An 18,740-nucleotide genomic window follows, 5' to 3' on the forward strand; every position below is an offset into this window, starting at 1 on the left:
ACCAAGTACCAGAAGTCTCAGACTTTCGTCCTCCTGCATGGGTACCAACAGCACCACACCCCATGATCCAGTGAATCCATGACTCCCCAGAGAAGAAAAAAAAAAAAAGACCAGGCCCGACCCAGATGTCTATTGACATCCAGCTCCCAACCTGCAGAGACATGACTATACCTCCCAAGGTAAGTGAATCTCTCCCCGACCTCAACACAAACAGGTGCAGCCCAGGCAAAAATAACATTCTTTCCTGAAGTACTTCTCTGCAGACTACCGTAGTAGGTCCTGTTACCAACTATAGCATATGAGAGTACAACTCTCATATACTACAGTTCTAACAGTAGCATTTTTGCCTGGGAGACAAGACAGTAGCATCCAAGATGTCATTGAAAGTCTGGATCTTTGTTTTGACACAGGAAACCCGTAGTCCTAGTGGCTCAGATTCCTCATTCAGTGCCTCGAGTGCCCCAATAAGGACATCCAGTGTTTCCGCAAGGATGACTGCATCATCTGTGAAATCAAGGTCAGAGATCTTGGCATTCCCAAGCGATGCACCGCATCTTGATCTCTCCAACATCTTCCCCAAAATCCAGTCCATGCAAGTGTTGAAGAGTGTGGGGGCCAATATACACCCCTGACATACTCCAGTAATAACTGGAAATGTCAGAGATGGAACCACCACAACTCACAGCACTCTCTCTACCAGGGTATCGTTCAGAATCAGATTGATCAACTCTGATGGCACCCCACAAAGACCGACAATCCTCCAGAGGGCATCCCAATTCACTGAATCAAATGCTTTGTGGAGATCAACATGCGGAGGCCAAGAGTTGATGAGAAACAACCCTCAAGACTGCATCGATGAACAATGATTTGAAAAGTTTGTTTTCGCCCTTTAAGAAAATGCAGGTAATGCAGGTACAGTTGTTACAGCCACTGGTCCATTCCGGTTACCTGGTACAAACCCTGCAGGGTGTGTCAAAACAGCCGCAACCACCAGCTAAGTCCACAACCCTGAACAGGTTCCCAGGCCCGTTTGCCATGTTACAGTATCCATTGATGTGTTGGATGCAGGAGAAATTGGCAGGAGTAAAGACCTGAGTGACTTTGACAAGGGCCAAATTGTTATGGCCAGAAGACTGGGTCAGAGCTTCTCTGAAACAGCAAGGCTTGTGGGGTACTCCCGGTCAGCAGTGGTGAGTACCTACAGACAGTGGTCCGAGGAGGGACAAACCACAAACCGGCGACAGGCTATTGGGCGCCCAAGACTCATCGATGCGCGAGAGCAACGAAGGCTATTCCGTCTGGTCCGAACCGACAGAAAGTCGATTGTGGCACAAGTCACGGAAAATATTAATGGTGGTCACGGGAGGAATGTGTCACAATCCAGTGCATCGCACCCTGCTGCGTATGGAGCTGCGTAGCCACAGACCGGTCAGAGTGCCCAAGATGACCCCTGTCCACCATCAAAAGCGCCTACAATGGGCACACGAGCGTTGGAACTGGACTTTGGAGCAGTGGAAGAAGGTCGCCTGGTCTGATGAGTCCCGTTTTCTTTTAGATCATGTGAATGGCCGTGTACGTGTGCGCCGTTTACCTGGGGAAGTGATGGCTCCAGGATGCACTGTGGGAAGACGACGACAAGCCGGTGGAGGGAGTGTGATGCTCTGGGCAATATTCTGCTGGGAAATCCTGGGTCCGGCCATTCATGTGGACGTAAATTTGACACGTGTCACCTACCGAAACATCATTGCAGACCAGGTACACCCCTTCATGGCAATGGTATTCTCTGATGGCAGTGGCCTCTTTCAGGAGGATAATGCGCCCTGCCACACTGCACACATTGTTCGGGAATGGTTTGGGAAACATGATGAAGTGTTCACGGTGTTGCCCTGGCCTCCAAATTCTCCAGATCTCAATCCGATTGAGCATCTGTGGGATGTGCTGGACTGACAAGTCTGATCCACGGCGGCTCCACCTCGCAACTTAGAGGACTTGAAGGATCTGCTGCTAAGGTTTTGGTGCCAGATACCACAGGACACCTTCAGGGGTCTTAGCGAGTCCATGCCTCGGCGGTCGGCACTGTTTTGACGGCACACGGAGGACCAACAGCATATTAGGCAGGTGGTCATAATGTTTTGGCTCATCAGTGTGAAAAAAAAAAATATATATATATATATATATATATATATATTCCACATGCAGAGGAACTCCTTTGGAAAAATTTTGTGACTTCGGACCAACGGTTGCCGAGAAATGAATTTTACAAATGTAGACACGCACATATGCCACATGTACGCCACCGAATGCCTAACCCTGCTTTTCGCTTCGTGAGCGCAGGGTAATTAGCACGGACGGATGCACGTACGTGCCTCTGGTGACTTCGTCAATGGAAGCAGAAAAACACAGCCAAAGGTTCATTGGGGAGTACAAACAACTGGAGGGCAGAAAAAAATGAACATCCACACATTATGAAAAGAGGTTTCCCAGAAAAGTCGAGTGACACTTAATGGATACTTCAGACAGGACAAAGTTCAAGATGTTGCCTTGGGGCACTCAGGCCTCTATTGGGAGATGAGACAAGCCAATTATATTAAGAGGGATGCATCAACTGCATGAGTGGAGGGAAATGATGAGACAGAATTTTTTTTTTTTAAAAGATCGAAAACTATGAAGTTTCTACCTTTGGGGTTTTTACTCCTCCTCTCCCACCCACCCCCCCCCCAAAAGGTATTCGAAACAAGTATTGTACCTTCCAGTTGGCCTCACTGATTTATATTTTCAGAGGATGCTCAGCAGTGTGGCATGAAATAAGAAAGTTCTAATGTGCAATTCATCATGAGGTTTGGGGAGGAGGAGGCTCAGACCAATAGAGCACAGGGTGTAGAAGAGGCCAGGAGAAAGTAGGGTGAAGTTGCTTCCATATTTGCATACATAATAAATACACAACCCATTGCAAACTTTCCAGCTTTATCAGTCTGCCATGGCTGCACTGGGTTGGCAAAATATAATTGGGCACAAAGCTTTCAAGCCGTGCAACAGGACAAATTTCATGGTTTTTGCTTCCGAGGAATTGGTTCGGCTCACATGGCAATTATTATGCGATTAACCCAAACGGAGTGCCAAAACTGCATGAAGCAGTCAAGTTATTCCTCCCAAAATTTTGTTCAACCCTCTTACCTTGGGATTCATCTCCCTGGAGCTGCTCTTCATTCATAACTTTTTGGTTATCGACTTCCTCTGGTTTCCTTTCTTCCCCACTTGACTGCCCTTCAGCATCCAGAATCAATGATGGGTTAGGGGAGAAAATCGCTGATGTGACAACAGCATTGTGAGCTGTGGAGAAAGAATTGGAGACAAACAGAAAATTATTATTGTGAAAAAAAACACATATATTAAAATGCATTTTAGGCAGTCAATAAAGACTTGCACGAGAGCATTACGGTCTGAGTTGGTATACCGTATTCAAATCTCAGGCTCAAATTGAATCAATCCATTGGGACAAAAAAAAAACAAAAACAAAAAAACTCGAGTTCAGTTTTGTTCATGGAAACATTGTAAACAAAACACGACATTTGGGTCATGAGGGCCATTTCAAAAGTTAAGCACATGACCTTGCCATGCTGAATTGCCTGCAGTTCTTCAAAGGCCATTGTACCAAGTTGTAATCCCAACCTTCCTCACGAGGTTTAAGTAACACACAGATATTTGCTCCCAGTTGCAGCTGAATAATGGACTGAGGCACATTGAAAGTCTTTTTCGATTGCAGGATGCAAGTGCAATTATAAAATTTACGTTCTGCTGGGAAAAACTCTCTCAATGCTCCGAGTGCTGACGATTATTATCGTGCTATGTTTCCCTTGGCACAGCATTGATAAAAGTACATTCCAGTTCTGGTGATGGATCCTGCTTTCACCTCCACCAGCAGTCATCTTTATTGATTTACATATCATGTTCAATCAAGTAATATTACAAACTTTTGAAATGACCTTCGTTTTTTTTCACATTTGGGTTTTGGAAGTTATTTTGTTCTACTTTGTGCAATGCCATATGGCAAAAGTTCCTCCATACCTTTTATTCCTTCCCAAAAGTCATTGCGATCCCGACGCACAGAAGAAAAACGGGTCACATCGTGATAGGTCTTCCACAAATAAATGTAGCGGTCTTCTGATCCACTTATGATGTACTGGCAATCATGACTATTTAATACAGGGCAGAAGAGGACAGTTGGAAAAGAAGCACAAAACCAAAATCGACATCTCTTTTCTCATGATGTTACAACTATGTCACATGGAAACCTACGAGACAACCTATGTCTGCAGCCTCATGTATTGGACAAAGTGAAACAGTATGATCAATTGTACATGCTCAGAAATTTAAGCCTGCCTGTTAAATGCCTAAAACCTCACACTACTACAAAATTCACCAACCCATTATTAACCTTTCCCTAACCCTTCCCCAAAATGTATATACCTGAATCCAGCTCGAATCTGACTGCTGTTGTTGAGGCAGCCCTTGTACTTTATGGACAGTGAAAGGTCACGTAGGTCATAAAGCCGGATACGAGAGTCATTGGATGTCACAAGGACCTAATGAAGGGTTGATAAAGTTCATAAGCTCCCCTTATCCCACAATGAATGCAATTCTTAATGCAGCTCAACATAACAAGGAAAACGAAAATAGTGATGGCATGTGAAGAGAATATTGAGGATATGGAGATAAATGTGCCCCAAAGAAAGGTGGTAAATGACGAAGAATAAAAAGTGCCGAAAATTAGAAGACAGCTTCTCCTTACCTTGCTCTCAGCCGAAAATGGTTCAATGCCAGTAATTTTACGGCCGACGCGATTGCGACCACGGTGGAACGAACGTGAATTTGAGTGAAATATTTCAGGTGCTGGAGGGAGAGGTGAACAACCAATGGTGTTTTGTGGACAAAGGTATAACAAATAATTTTTAAGTATTTTGGATGCTTGAATCAAATGAGAAAAAAAAATGCACAATTAAACTCAAATGCAATAATTCCATGAACAAACAACAAAAAATGCATGCGCTACAAAGTATAACATTTCTCAAATCTGAACTGAAGAAACCCACCTCCCCCCCCCCCCACCCCAACTCCCAACACCCTTCTCAACTAGTACAGCCAGCTGCCCAGCAGGCAAGGTACAGGTCTGACATTTTGACTACAGAGTGGTCTTCATTCAGAATTGTGCAGGCATCGTGCATCTGATGTTAAATATCCTCTCAAAGGGGAAATGGTGTCATGCGACTGTGCAATTTATCAGAATGTGACACCAAACGCCGTTTTCATTATCGCCCTGCGAGTGACACTGGGTGTAATGAAACACAATGGCTGTTCAAATGAGAGTCACTGATGAAAACTACTCAGCTAATGAAACGTCGGTCCTGAACCTTACCTGCTGGACAGTTGTCATAGTTGGTACTACCTTCAGTTTTGAACACGGATTTTCCGAAACTACACTTTTTTTTTTCTGAAAAGATGGCCGAATGAAGAGGTTATGCAAATTCTGACACCAATCATGAGCCTTCTGTTTTATCTCACCATTGAAGCAGAAAAATAAATAAATAAACAAACAGGGGCAAGCTCGAGTCGGCAGCAGTCATTCACAAATTTAGCAGCATTTTCGACAATGGGGAAGAGTTGTTGTGCCCCAGGATGTGCAAAGCTATTCGAGGAGGTTTGAGGAATATTTTTCTCTAGTTTTTCCACAAACAGAGAAAACTAAACCATTAGATTGAAGTGGTAAACAGGAAAAAAAAATTAAAAAAAAACTGTTGACCAAATTGATATGGTTTGGTGTGCAATACTTAATCTCAGGCAGATGTTATGCTCTTTTCCTAGTCTTCAAAAGTCTAAAATCATTTTGAGAATTTGTTTGATATCACAATATAAAAGGTTGAGGATATCACAATATAAAAGGTTAAAATTGTACCTCTGTCTCATAGAAGATACATCGCCCGTCATAGGTACCAATGACGGCAAAGCGTCCATTTTGACAGAAATTGGCAGCAGTGATCAGTTTTGTACTGCCATCTACCTCGTTCCACAGCGCTACCTTCTTCTCAGGTATGTTCCACAATCGAAGTTTTCAATCAAGTGAGCCGCACAGGAAGTAGCGATCGTCCTACCAGTGCCAATGCATGCAGACATACAGACTTGCATCATATTTCTTTACACTTCAATACCATTGCAATTGACACCAAAGAAATGTGAAACCCACATCATTGTGTGATACCGTGCCACACATATTCAGTTCAAATCAGTTCGGTATCTTTAGTTATAAGTCTTACAATGGTCTTCAAAGAACAAATTTCTGCCCTCACACCTTTTATTATGGAAGCAACTGAAGGGCAGAGGTCGAAAAAGAAACGACACAAAATGCTGATGGGCACATGCAACTGATGGCCAATGTGCCATCAGTTCAACATTACCAAAACCACTAAATAAATGTCACTTCTTACGATGTGCCTCAAATATTTTGCATGCACTGCCTTGAGAATGACATTTTGTAAACACTATCAAATGAGAATTCAAATACACTCATCTATCTTTCCAACCATGCTTTAAAAAAAAAAAAGAAAAAAAGGTTGCAATTCAGATGAATTAATCACATTCAGATGTTACATGTGGCATAGATAAGGGTTTGATTATAATCATACAAAAAGTTGAATCACCATTGATAATGTTTCAATCTGTCTTGGATAATCAAAACATTTAGATAACGTTGTATATACTTAGTAATTGTGAATCGTGACCGCCACTGCGTGGCCGTGCCTTCTTCCTCTTTCTCAATTTCCTTGTGAATAAATCCCCTCTTTTTAATGAAACCTCATGTGGTCATCATGAGTGGCCTCCATAGCGCTTAGTAAATTGGTTTATGAATCTGTTAGATGGGCAGATTAGGTACTATACGTGCATACGCGCCTCAATAAGTCGACAAGCTTCGCTCAGCTATCCTGTTAGCGCCCCGCCACGGTTGTGTTTGGAAACGATTGTATGCACAAATTAACTGCTCCAGAAGTGGAGACCTTTTCATCTCATACCAGCCACGTGGCATGACGGTTTTTGAAGACACACGACTGTAACAATATAAACTGGAAATAATATATAGTCTCCAGTGCCCAATTGGATGCCTCATTTTATTAACTCTCAAATCAGTGGCGACTTCAATTACCACAATGCCAGCTGGTGTGGTTCAGACAGTGAAGTCCATATGACTGAAGGAAAACAAGAGAAGTCGTTGTTATACTCGACAAAATAAATAAATTCTCACGGAAATAAATTCTTTCTTTCCATCGAATGTAAGCAAGTACAAAGTTATGGTAGTTATGAGCTCACACAATAACCTGTCATCCCTTATTTATACGAGTGCACAAATGTGACTAGTGGGTAGTTACCCGTGGGTGGAAGGTAATGGCTGTCACAAAATCAACGTGCTGGAAGCAGTCAAGGCATTCGCGCCGTGAGATGTGCCATAGCACAGTCTTATCCATCGATGAAGAAAGCAGGAAGTAGTTCTGTGAGAAGATGGAGGGTGGGAGGGGAGGGGGGAATGGGTATCAAAGTCGACAACAGGTGCAACAAACAACGTGAAGCAGGCAGCAGTTATAGAGTGAACCACCAGGAAAAAAAATGAACACCCCGAGGTGAGATGTTTGTTTCACAAAGTGAAAGAAAGATACAACAGTACATGTTAGGTTCTTCACAAGCAGTATTGTACAGTCACAGGAGAGAATACAAGATACGAATGCTTTATATTCCATCTATTTAGTCTCATGGAGGAGCAAGATGACAGATATTAGAAATGTTTTATGCTGGCTGGCATTGAGGAACAAGCAAACTTCTTATCCTTCCCTTTCGAAGGGGTGAGGTCCAATGGTACCAAGCTTATGTCCTGTCTTGACCACGACACTCCACTTCATTGGATCAAATTCAAATGAGTATTTTTAGGCCAAAAGTGTTTTTGACAATGAACTGAAAATTTTTTTCCTCTTTTGCAATTACCAAAAAGTGATTCCCCCATTGAATTTGTGATGTCATCAAGCTGTGCATATTTGACAGTATGCATGCTTGCTAGTTGATGGTTGAGGGGTCAGAGCACTCAAGCCAAGTCGTGAACACTTCCATGAATAAGAAGCAATCCTGGGCAGATAGTCCCTCTGCCACAGTGTGTGGAAAGCCATGAGAATCGAAGGAACAAGCATTGGCGTGAAGATAATGCAATGAGGCTATCCACCCACCACTAATCCGCTCATACATGCAAGACAAAGGTAAAACAAAATATCGTAATAATCTATTATATTGCAGATAAGATTGTATAATCTTCTTTTTTTCTCTCTCTGACATACAGATCGAAAGAGACAGCTCAGTAATGTAGTAATGCACTTGCGATGGAGCCATTTAATCTGAGCTCTATTAGTGAAGCAATTCAATCCTACTTCTGTGCAAACTGTTGTCCTCGTGCTTATCCAAGCAGGGCATTGCATCAGCGTAACAATTTAGAGACCATCTAGCCAAATGAAGGACTATATTTGGTGAAAATATTGTTGTGGATCTCCACCACGCCGGTGTGTGAGCGACAGCTTTTAACTAATCGCGGCCGCACGCGCCCACCGGATGGGCAATCCAGTCGTAGCTTTCCAGATAAACGCCGAAATCCAGCTGCAGGTGTGTTTTTAAAGCACACCACAATTTTGTCAATACTCTACCCGCGCTACAGGGTCCGATCGCCGAATGGTCGATTTACCTAATTATTTGTGCGGGCAGACTCCCGAGAGATTGTACCTCAACGGGACCTGCTTGGAAACGAGCCGCTTCAGCAGCTCGCTCCATTTGCGATTCGCCGAGTGGTGTATTATCGCGAGGCCCCGTTGGACCCGACTATCTTATCGGCTATTAAAAGCCAGTTGATATTCCGTACGTAATTTTAGCAGCTCAATGGAGGAAGGGGACACAACGAGCAGGTGAACATTCAAACAATGACATTTATTTGTCACGTCTGCAGTCAATGAAGCAATGCAGATATACAAGCACGTATGCAATGAATGGGGGTAGGGACAAGACTCGAGCAAACAAAAGACCTGCAGCCGTATCTATTTATTATGTACACAATCACTTAACCACAATTCTACTTAGCAGACACGGTGCCACAACTTTCATACAAAGAAAACCCCAGGAAAGGAAAGGGTAAGAACAGGGACCGTAGGCCTTTAATGTCCGCGGAACTGTGGAGACCGAAGGAGCTCCGTGAGACCGTGCTGGTTACCTGCCACCCTGGTGGTGACTTACTGGGTGACCCTCGATGTTCCATTAACACGGTAGTTGGTGTAATGGCGACTCGGTTGGTCCGGGCCTTGCCGTGCGGCCTGGTCGAACGGGCCTATCCGACGACACCTCAGAGGAACGAATGGGCCTTTGCTCTTTCAAGAGTTGATGCTCTTTTAGGAGCCCGCCCGTTCCTCGGCGTTTGCTCCGACCGTTCTGTTGCTGGCTGGCGACTTCTCTCCGGCCGTCACCACCGACCCACAGTTCGGCACGGTACTGCAGGCTGGGCAGCGCTACATTCAGGCTTCCCTGCACTCCGACGACCCCGACTGCCCTCCACTGGACTCGAACGTTGGCACTCTCCACCCGACTCGCTTGGCGTTCCAGCACGCCTTTTTATGGGGTCCGGGGGGGTGAGTTTGATCTCCCACCTTCAACCTTTCACCCCCCGCTGGCTCCGCCCCTTTTGGTGTTTTGATCTGATATCGTCGCCAAACGCGGAGAGAGCGGACGTTGTGGAAATCATCGGCTCCCGCCCCAACGAGGGAGTCCCCGCGTCGGTCTCGGAGATGCGGTTCATTAGAATTCGCCGTGGCTGGCGAAAAGATGGCGCGCAATGGAGATGAAGGTGAGGCGATGTTGTTCGTTTGTGGAGATGTTGTCAAGGAGATGGTGAGGAGATGTCGTGGTTGGCGCTGTGGTGGAGATGGCAAGGTTGTCGAGATGTGGTTGTTCCATAATAAAGATAGCAAAAGAATAATACTACCTCAAAGATCACAGCCCGGTTACACGAATAAATCCCTTTAGACATGGGTGGGGAAATCTAATCTGAACACACACTTATCGACATAACTGATCTCTGGGAAACCTGAATGGTGTTCTGTGAATTTCCACAACCGTAACAATATTTTACCATCAATCACGACCGTCTAAATGGCATAAGGCAACGAGCGGGAGATACAAATCTCTACCAATGAGGTAGACAATTTTTGTACTCGACATCACAAAGTCCATACATTCCATTCAAGATGCTCAAACATTCATTTTAATCCAATCCACACCAAAAAATAAAAAGGACAAATAAACAAACAAACAAACAAATAAAGGACGATCGCAGAAGCTTTTCATACATTCATAGTCTCACTTGAAAAGCAAATAGAAAGTACGTCCATGAATCAGACTGAATACAGAAAACAGAAGTGGTCTGCCTGCATTATTTAAAAACAAACAAACAAAAACAATACCTTGGACCAAGAGAGATCGAGTAAATCTGCAGTGTGACCACTGTATTTGCAAAATGGCTTCTGTCGGAACGGGACAGCTGTGTCAACTTCAGGTTCCTCCACCTAGAATAAGTGCGACAACACAAGTTGTTGGTGTGATACTTGTCTGCACACTCCTCCGATATTTTTACATTTTGCAAAACTTCAGATATCACTAACAACACACACGCAGGCGCACGCACGTACATGCGGAATGGGTGAAGGCGGAGTCGAGAGCGGAATGGGTGGAGAAGGCGGAGTCGAGAGCGGAATGGGTGGAGAAGGCGGAGTCGAGAGCGGAATGGGTGGAGAAGGCGGAGTCGAGAGCGGAATGGGTGGAGAAGGTGGAGTCGAGAGCGGAATGGGTGGAGAAGGCGGAGTCGAGAGCGGAATGGGTGGAGAAGGCGGAGTCGAGAGCGGAATGGGTGGAGAAGGCGGAGTCGAGAGCGGAATGGGTGGAGAAGGCGGAGTCGAGAGCGGAATGGGTGGAGAAGGCGGAGTCGAGAGCGGAATGGGTGGAGAAGGCGGAGTCGAGAGCGGAATGGGTGGAGAAGGCGGAGTCGAGAGCGGAATGGGTGGAGAAGGCGGAGTCGAGAGCGGAATGGGTGGAGAAGGCGGAGTCGAGAGCGGAATGGGTGGAGAAGGCGGAGTCGAGAGCGGAATGGGTGGAGAAGGCGGAGTCGAGAGCGGAATGGGTGGAGAAGGCGGAGTCGAGAGCGGAATGGGTGGAGAAGGCGGAGTCGAGAGCGGAATGGGTGGAGAAGGCGGAGTCGAGAGCGGAGTGGGTGGAGAAGGCGGAGTCGAGAGCGGAATGGGTGGAGAAGGCGGAGTCGAGAGCGGAATGGGTGGAGAAGGCGAGTTGGAGATCCAGCGCGCGAGAGAGGGAAAATGGCTTTGTCATCTGCCTTTTATAAACCCTATGGTGTGGGGTGCGGGGCCCCCACACGGCGCGGCAGCGATGGCCGGAAGTGACTCATTCCACTTCCGGCAAGATGGGCCCAAGCTATGGAATCGTCTCGCTCAGACCTCAAGACATTATTATGCATTGCCCCGAACTCAGTGACATGAATTGCCTTGCATGAACTCCCGGACCGTGCCCCAACGACCGGCCGAGGGTCATGTCGGTCCCGCATGCCCGCCCAGGCACCCCCAGCTCGCGCTGGTCAATGTGCCTGCTCCATGATGTGCCATGTGGCCCGAGCTGTACAACATGCCCCTGCCTGATCGCGGCTTCGCCAACCGGAGAGCAAGAAGGTGTCCCCATTCGCGGGAAACACCCGTGGCCGCCAGCGAGGATCGAAGTTAAGATGTTATGGCAAACCCATACACAGACGAGACCAAGATGTGTGCCACTCGTGCCCTGCTCTGTAGGATGATAAAGTGTCGCGAGCGGTGCACGGGTCTGCCTTCGAGCACGTTCCGTACAGTGCACGTGGATCCACCATTAAGCACTCAGCCAGCACTCACGTCCACCCGATTCTGTTATCATGTGCGCAGGGCGAAACCCGATCGATATAATCATTAAGATCGCGATCTCTTGCCGGATGCAACAATGGGACCGCTTCCGGCCATGGGAGCCAGGGTAGCACACTGCCAGGGCCCAATGAGAGTGCCTGATTCAGGTGACATCGCTTCGGGTCGTCGCCCCGCCCTGCACCGCAGGGTCTATAAAGGACGGATCGTAAAGCCGTCCGGGGGCGTCGTAGTCATCCTCATCTTCCTTGCTGGCTTTGGATCGGTGTCTGTACCCCGTCTTCTCCTCCACCAACTCGCTCTCGAGCCGGCCTTCTCCACCCATCCGCCTGCTGCTGGCACTCTGCCCACTCGCTCTCGACTCCGCCTTCTCCACCCACTCGCCACTGGATCCACCCAAAGTCCCTCCCTCACACCTGACAGACACGCCCCTTCTCTGGACAGCCAAGCAGGAGACGCACGAACTATCAAGGAGGGATTGTTCAGTGGAGTATCCCCCCAAAACGAACTGGGTGGCACGGTCAGTCGATCGTGCAAGATATTACGAGACCGTTAGTCTCATCTCCTCATATTTTTGCTCATTATCTCTTCTTCATCGGGTTGTGTGTGTGTGTTTGTGTGTGTGTGTGTGTGTGTGTGTGTGTGTGTGTGTGTGTGTGTGTGTGTGTGTGTGTGTGTGTGTGTGTGTGTGTGTGTGTGTGTGTGTGTATGTGTATATATATATATATATATATATATTATATATATATATATATATATATATATATATATATATATATATATATATATATATATATGTGTCATGGCGCCTGTTCGAGCGCTAAGTTGATTGCAGAAGAATTATATCGGGATAGGTCTGCTCTGTGTCTACTTTTGCAAGTTGCTTGTTTAATTGCTGCACCACACTTTTCTTTCTGTCTCTATTTCCACAAATCAATAAACTCTATTAATTGTGCCACATATTTTTCCTCACCTGCCTCTAATAAATCCTTAAGCAGAAATGTTCCCAGCTCGTTTTTGTCTTTTCTTTCATTGATCCAGCATGGTCCATATCCTAGCCGAGCTGGGACTTTATTCCCAACAATTCGTTCCTTTTAGCCGGTAAGTCCTTGGCAGTCGCTCGGCTGTATCTGATACAGTAAGGTGATCCAGTTCGGAAAAGGTGTACCGAGGGCGTGTCCCCCGGTAATGAGGTCACATCATTATTTTTAGGTAACCGATATTAGAAGGAGGACCCTAAGGTCACGTGGTTGAGTTATTGGCGTTCACGGTCGGTTAGCGACCCGCTGCGTCACGGAGTTATCCGTGTGCGACGGCCTGCGATTCTGGAGAGTCTGGTGGGAACCCGAGATAGTTTCACCCCAAGTGATCTCACCCAGACCCCCGGCCTGCAACTATATTATATATACATATATACATACATATATACACATATACACATACAGTTACAGGTATGTCACCAACTAACGAATGGCCTCTCTTGGACCCACTTCTCGACCTTTGACCCTGAACCAGACAAGCAACGGTTGATTATGAAGGCATTCAAGAAACTGTGCAGTTTCTTTTGCTCATTCGCAAAATTGTTTTGGTCTGTGTTCATGTATATTTTGCCTTTGAACTTGACATGTATGAAAGTTTATAATTTTAATGAAACTTCACCGCTTTTGTTGTCACTCAATTACTTGGTTATCATACCTATACCATAACTCCTTTGCGAACATTTGTGTATTCCTGATAATTTAAACAGTTTAGTCGGCCTGTGTGCCTGAACACTGGAGCACTCGGCCGAGTTCTGAACGGTCAAAACCCACGCCGGTCATAAAGAAAAATATTTCACAATTTAATCCTAATCAGGGATACTCGAATAAAGTGCTGGAAATCTAGCAAACAGGTCGACACGCTTGCCTGAGAGAGGGTAATTGTTGAAGAAATAAAGGACAGACGGGACTAGAAAAATGAAAACGGAATAGATCCTCAGAACAGTAGCACTGAAACCTTGGAGAATGTATTGTTATGTTTGTGGGGTAGATGGAGGAATTTCAGAGTAAAGATAGGATTTTATAGTGTAGCATGGTCCGTGGATGAGTATGAGACATCTCAATGTAAATCAAGTATGGAAAACTGTGAGCTGAAGTTGTTACGTGTCACCACACAAGGGTGGTGCTGTTTTAAATAGGTGGGGTTTAAGGCTAGTTTCTCCCAGTATGTGATTGCCTCCTGTGACCTTTTCCTACATTTTTGCATTTACAAGGCCAGCAATAAAGGAACCACGTATTACAACAACTACAACAACAACAACGGCCAATCCGGCTGCCAACGGAGTCCGAACATTTCCGAGAAGGCAAAAACCCAGCCTTCCTTGCTTTGTGCCGGCAGGCAATGCCCCCCGGGGCTTACGATTGGTTGGTGTGACATCAGAAGGGGCGAAAGAGACAAGAGGGAAATTGGAAGCAAAGTGTGAGGCTTTGCTCTCCTCGACAAGACGAGAAAGCTGTCCGATTCTCGTTGTTGCACTGGTGTGAATTGTTTCACGTACTGAAATAAGAGGCGAGCCATTGACTGTTCGGCTGGGTCATGAAGTTTGTACGTTTCTGTGGAGAAGAAGAGCGCGTCTCTTGGCCTTGTCTCGGAGCCTCAGCAATCACCTTGTTGTATGATCAAGGAGAAAGGCGATGCCATTTGGTAAACTCTACCGGTCGAAAGTTTTAGAACATCCCTATTTTTCCAGTTCTTCCTGAAATTTAAATAGTTTAATGTTTCAATGTTCTCTGAGATTAAAGCATAGAACAAATAAATAATTGCAGATAAAAAATAAATCATAGAATCGCTTTGTTGAACAAAATTTAATCTAAATTTTTGACTTCAAAGTAGCCACCTTTTGCAGATATAACAGCCGAACATACTCGTGGCATTCTTTCTACAATGGAAATCAAATACTGTTTGGAAAGTTCTTCCCAACACTGTTGCAGAAGCTGCCACAAAAGTGTTGCACTTATAGGTTTGCTTTACTTTCACCGTTCTGTCCAGTTCATCCCAAACCAGCTCGATGGGGTTTAAGTCTGGAGACTGTGCTGGCCATTCCATGATTTGAAGCCAACTGTCTTGTTCTTTTCTTCTAAGGGAGTTCTGACATAGCCTGGAGGTATGTTTTGGATCGTTTTCTTGCTTTAGGATGAACCCCTGACCAACTAAGCGTAGACCAGATGGTATTGCATGGCGCTGCAAAATGCTGTGGTAACCCTTTTGATTCAGGGTGCCAGTCACTCTGTGCAAGTCGCCGAATCTGGATCAAGCAAAAGAGCCCCAGATCATCACGCTTCCTCCTCCATGTTTGACAGTTGGTGTCGCACACTGAGGAACCATCCTTTCGCCTACTCGATGGTGTACAAAAACCCTGTGTGATGAACCGAAGATTTCAAATTTTGATTTATCGGTCCATAAGACCTTCTTCCAGTTTTCAGAAGTCCACTGGCGGTGCTTCATGGCCCAGGCAAGCCTCTTTTTCTTATTTTGCCATCTTAGCAATGGCTTTCTTACTGCCACTTGACCTGTCAAACCTGCAGCTCGAAGTCCTCTCTTCACAGTTGAAACTGAGACTTCCTTACTTTGACCAGTGTTCAGCTGTGATTGAAGCTGCTGTCCTGTGAGCCGCCGATCACGTGAGCTGTTGACTCTCAGAAACTGGTCTTCTGATTGTGTTGTGGCTTTGGGTCTACCAAAGCTCTTCCTGTCAGAGTTTCCTCCAGTTTCCAAGTGCCTTTTGATGGTGTAGGAAACTGTACTCACTGACACCTTGGCTTTCTTGCAATTTCTCCAAAGGAAATACCTACACTTTTAAGGGTCATAATGGTGTCTGTCTTCCTTTGTTAATTGTCTTTTTCTCGCCATTATGATCGCAATATACTACTTCCTGCAGTGCAATATTGTCCAAATAATGCTTCAGAGGGTGAAGCAACACAGTCTGTTCCAACACTGCTTTTCTACAGACAGAGGGTTTCTAACTAATCAACAAAAGTTGGGACACCTGTAGGAATTATTTGCATCAACTTTCAAGGCTTAATTTACTTCCATTGCTGCAGAACAGCTGCAGTTGCTCACCCATTACTTGTTCCCTGAAAAGGACCTTTTTTAGGAACTCTGAAATTTACATTATTTTTCAGTTTTTAGGAACCTAAACTTAATTTTTTTAACCTCTGGCAGTTTACCACTGAGCTTTGTACCATTTCAAGTTATTCACTGGACTTGAACTGCTTAAATTTCAGTAAAAACTGAAAAATGGGGGTGTTGCAAAACTTTTAACCGGTAGAGTATGTGGACCTGGAACTTAGAGGGAGCGGTGTGGTAATCTCGATCGTGAGAAGAAACTGTACAGCGGTTCGAGGGCCCTGGCGTTGAGGAGCATCCGCGTGAATTACCTCACGTACGTGACCGCGAGGAGCAATTTGGCACCATTTTGCTGTGCATTTCCCACATGGTGGTTACGCAGTTTCGAGGATCTCCAGGCTTCTAAAAGATCATCTCTGGACAAGCAGCTGTGCTGGAACGAAAGGAAGATTTCTTTCATTTTATATGTTCCCTTGTCTGTTTTTGTGATTAAGTGGAGACATCTCAAACTAGGTTTTAGTTAACCTCACGTTTCATTACCTCACGCATTGATTTATTTTCATCATCACTCATCGAGTTATTTTCATTTTGAATCATTGAATTATTTTATTCAATCATTTGTTGAACTACTGTGTTTGTCTACTCGTTGTGGGTTCGAGGATAACCAGTGTACTTTCGTCTGGTACACGCTCTTGCTGCCCTCCATAATCTCCAAGGATCTCGGCTGTTCGCCTCCAAGTAAAACTGTTAGGCTATCCATCCAGGTCGGTGTTAACCGGCTGGACACAACAGTATCATAGATTGATAAAACAGTGAAAACCTACTTGTGTTTATCACGGTTAAGCTGGAAGACAAAATCCTCCATGGCACTGACTGAATGAGATAGCTTCATCTTGCGTACTCTTCACTTGAGGGCAGCACGGGAAATTACGGCGATACCCACAATGCCGAGACCGATTTGGTGAAGGCTTGTGATTGGACAAATAGACCTTCGGGATTTGTCGCAATGACAACAAAATTGGGTGTCGGAGACGGACGATTGGGAAAGGGAAGTTATGGATTATTGTCGACATTGCCATCGGGCTTTCAGGTAATTCGTATAGCTGGAGCACTTGTGCATAGTATTGATTTTTTTTTGTCAAAAAATGTTTTTTTCGTATTCATTGCAAACCAACAAATTTAGGCCAGCAACTAATTTTTAAACAATTAGCTCACTATTTTAAAAAATATGGAAATTAGATAAAAAGGGTTCACCTCTGTCTCTGACTTAAAGGAGCTGATGCTGTCGAGATGGTGATGGAGGCACACGGCCTGATAAAGGGTGTGAGGGGAAAATAAAACAAACAAATATTAAAAGAAAAATTATATAGCCCATCAAACAATCACACCTGTAAAATATTTGACAATTACTTGATTCAAGATGCATCATACTATTATTGATCAGTATAAATTACTTTATATGTGGTAACATGTTGAAACATTGTTTTCTGATTATCCAAAGTATGACACGTAAAAGATCAAGAGTTGTTTGAACAAGGATTATTCCAACACACAGTTTTAAATTACCATGTAAACACCAACAAATTTAATCCAACAATAATCATGCCAAATTTTCCTTGGATCTCTAACAAGTTTAAAAAAAGAATTGAACAATATTGTTGCTGTTCAACAAAACCGCATGCGTCCAACGCCAAAGGCAATGGCACCCAACATAGTGATCCCCAGGCAGTCTTCGTGCAGTTAGACCCCCCCCCCCTCGCGTCTAGTGGGTTAACGGGATGAAGTGCGTTTACGGGATGAAGTGCGTTGCATGGATCTAATAGCGAGGTCAATTAACTATCTCAATCTCTTATTGTGATTTCAAATCCAATACTTTCCTTTTAGCCATGGTACCAATCAAATAAGCAAGCATACATGCCATGCAAAATGCGATGAGTAATGAGCACACAACGATGCCTCCTATGGCTTGGAGCCAACAAAGGACATTGCACACGATACCGCATGTGCATCGTGTGCCATTATTTCATTCAAATCTGCGTGCCAATTTCCAACCGGCATCTCACCTTGCTTCACCCCTCGCTCACCAAACCTCACTACTTCGACCACAAACGCCTCCTGCACATGGGAAAAAAATATTCCCGCACCCCCTTATACCTCTGCATCACCACAATTTGCCATTATACAGAGGAGTGCTGCACGACTCGTCTGTCTTCGAACCAAGATACAGACGTTAATAGCTCAACCGCATCTCACCGGGGATGCCCCGGGTGAGCACGCGGGATTGATACGAGCCTCGTCCAGTCACCATAACACGGCAAGAGAGGGGTGGCGAGGAGGGGTCGTGGGAAGGGCAATCCGGGAGTTTGGTAAGGGGCCCGGGTATGCATTTTGGCTCATGAGAGGGGGCCCATGGGTGGCGGGTGTGCATTGCTATTCGGCACTCAGACTGCATTCGGAGCACGCTCAGGACCAGGGTGTCGGCTCATACCCGATGTTGAGTCAGGAGCTCTGAGCTGTCGAGCCGCATGGGCGAATGAGACCGTTTCTGGCCCTGAGAGCCGAGCAAGGCATGGCGAGGGCAGCTGTGGCTCAATAGAGAAGCAGGATTGGGGTCACAGC

General features: G+C 45.4%; 1 protein-coding gene across 1 annotated transcript in view; it reads right to left on the bottom strand.

Annotated features, from left to right (window-relative positions):
* Positions 1 to 18,740, bottom strand: part of LOC147031925 (WD repeat-containing protein 44-like) — a 28,741-nt gene that overhangs the window by 6,862 nt on the left and 3,139 nt on the right. Inside the window, 9 exon segments of the mRNA XM_085869152.1 lie at positions 3,175 to 3,330; positions 4,066 to 4,193; positions 4,468 to 4,583; positions 4,790 to 4,854; positions 4,857 to 4,890; positions 5,951 to 6,142; positions 7,416 to 7,535; positions 10,527 to 10,628; positions 17,376 to 17,432. Of these exon segments, the coding sequence (XP_085725278.1) occupies positions 3,175 to 3,330; positions 4,066 to 4,193; positions 4,468 to 4,583; positions 4,790 to 4,854; positions 4,857 to 4,890; positions 5,951 to 6,142; positions 7,416 to 7,535; positions 10,527 to 10,628; positions 17,376 to 17,432 (970 nt within the window).

The sequence above is a fragment of the Eptatretus burgeri genome, chromosome 2 (genome assembly GCF_056783735.1).
Source record: "Eptatretus burgeri isolate ZD-2024b chromosome 2, Ebu_testis_v1, whole genome shotgun sequence".
NCBI lineage: Eukaryota > Metazoa > Chordata > Myxini > Myxiniformes > Myxinidae > Eptatretus > Eptatretus burgeri.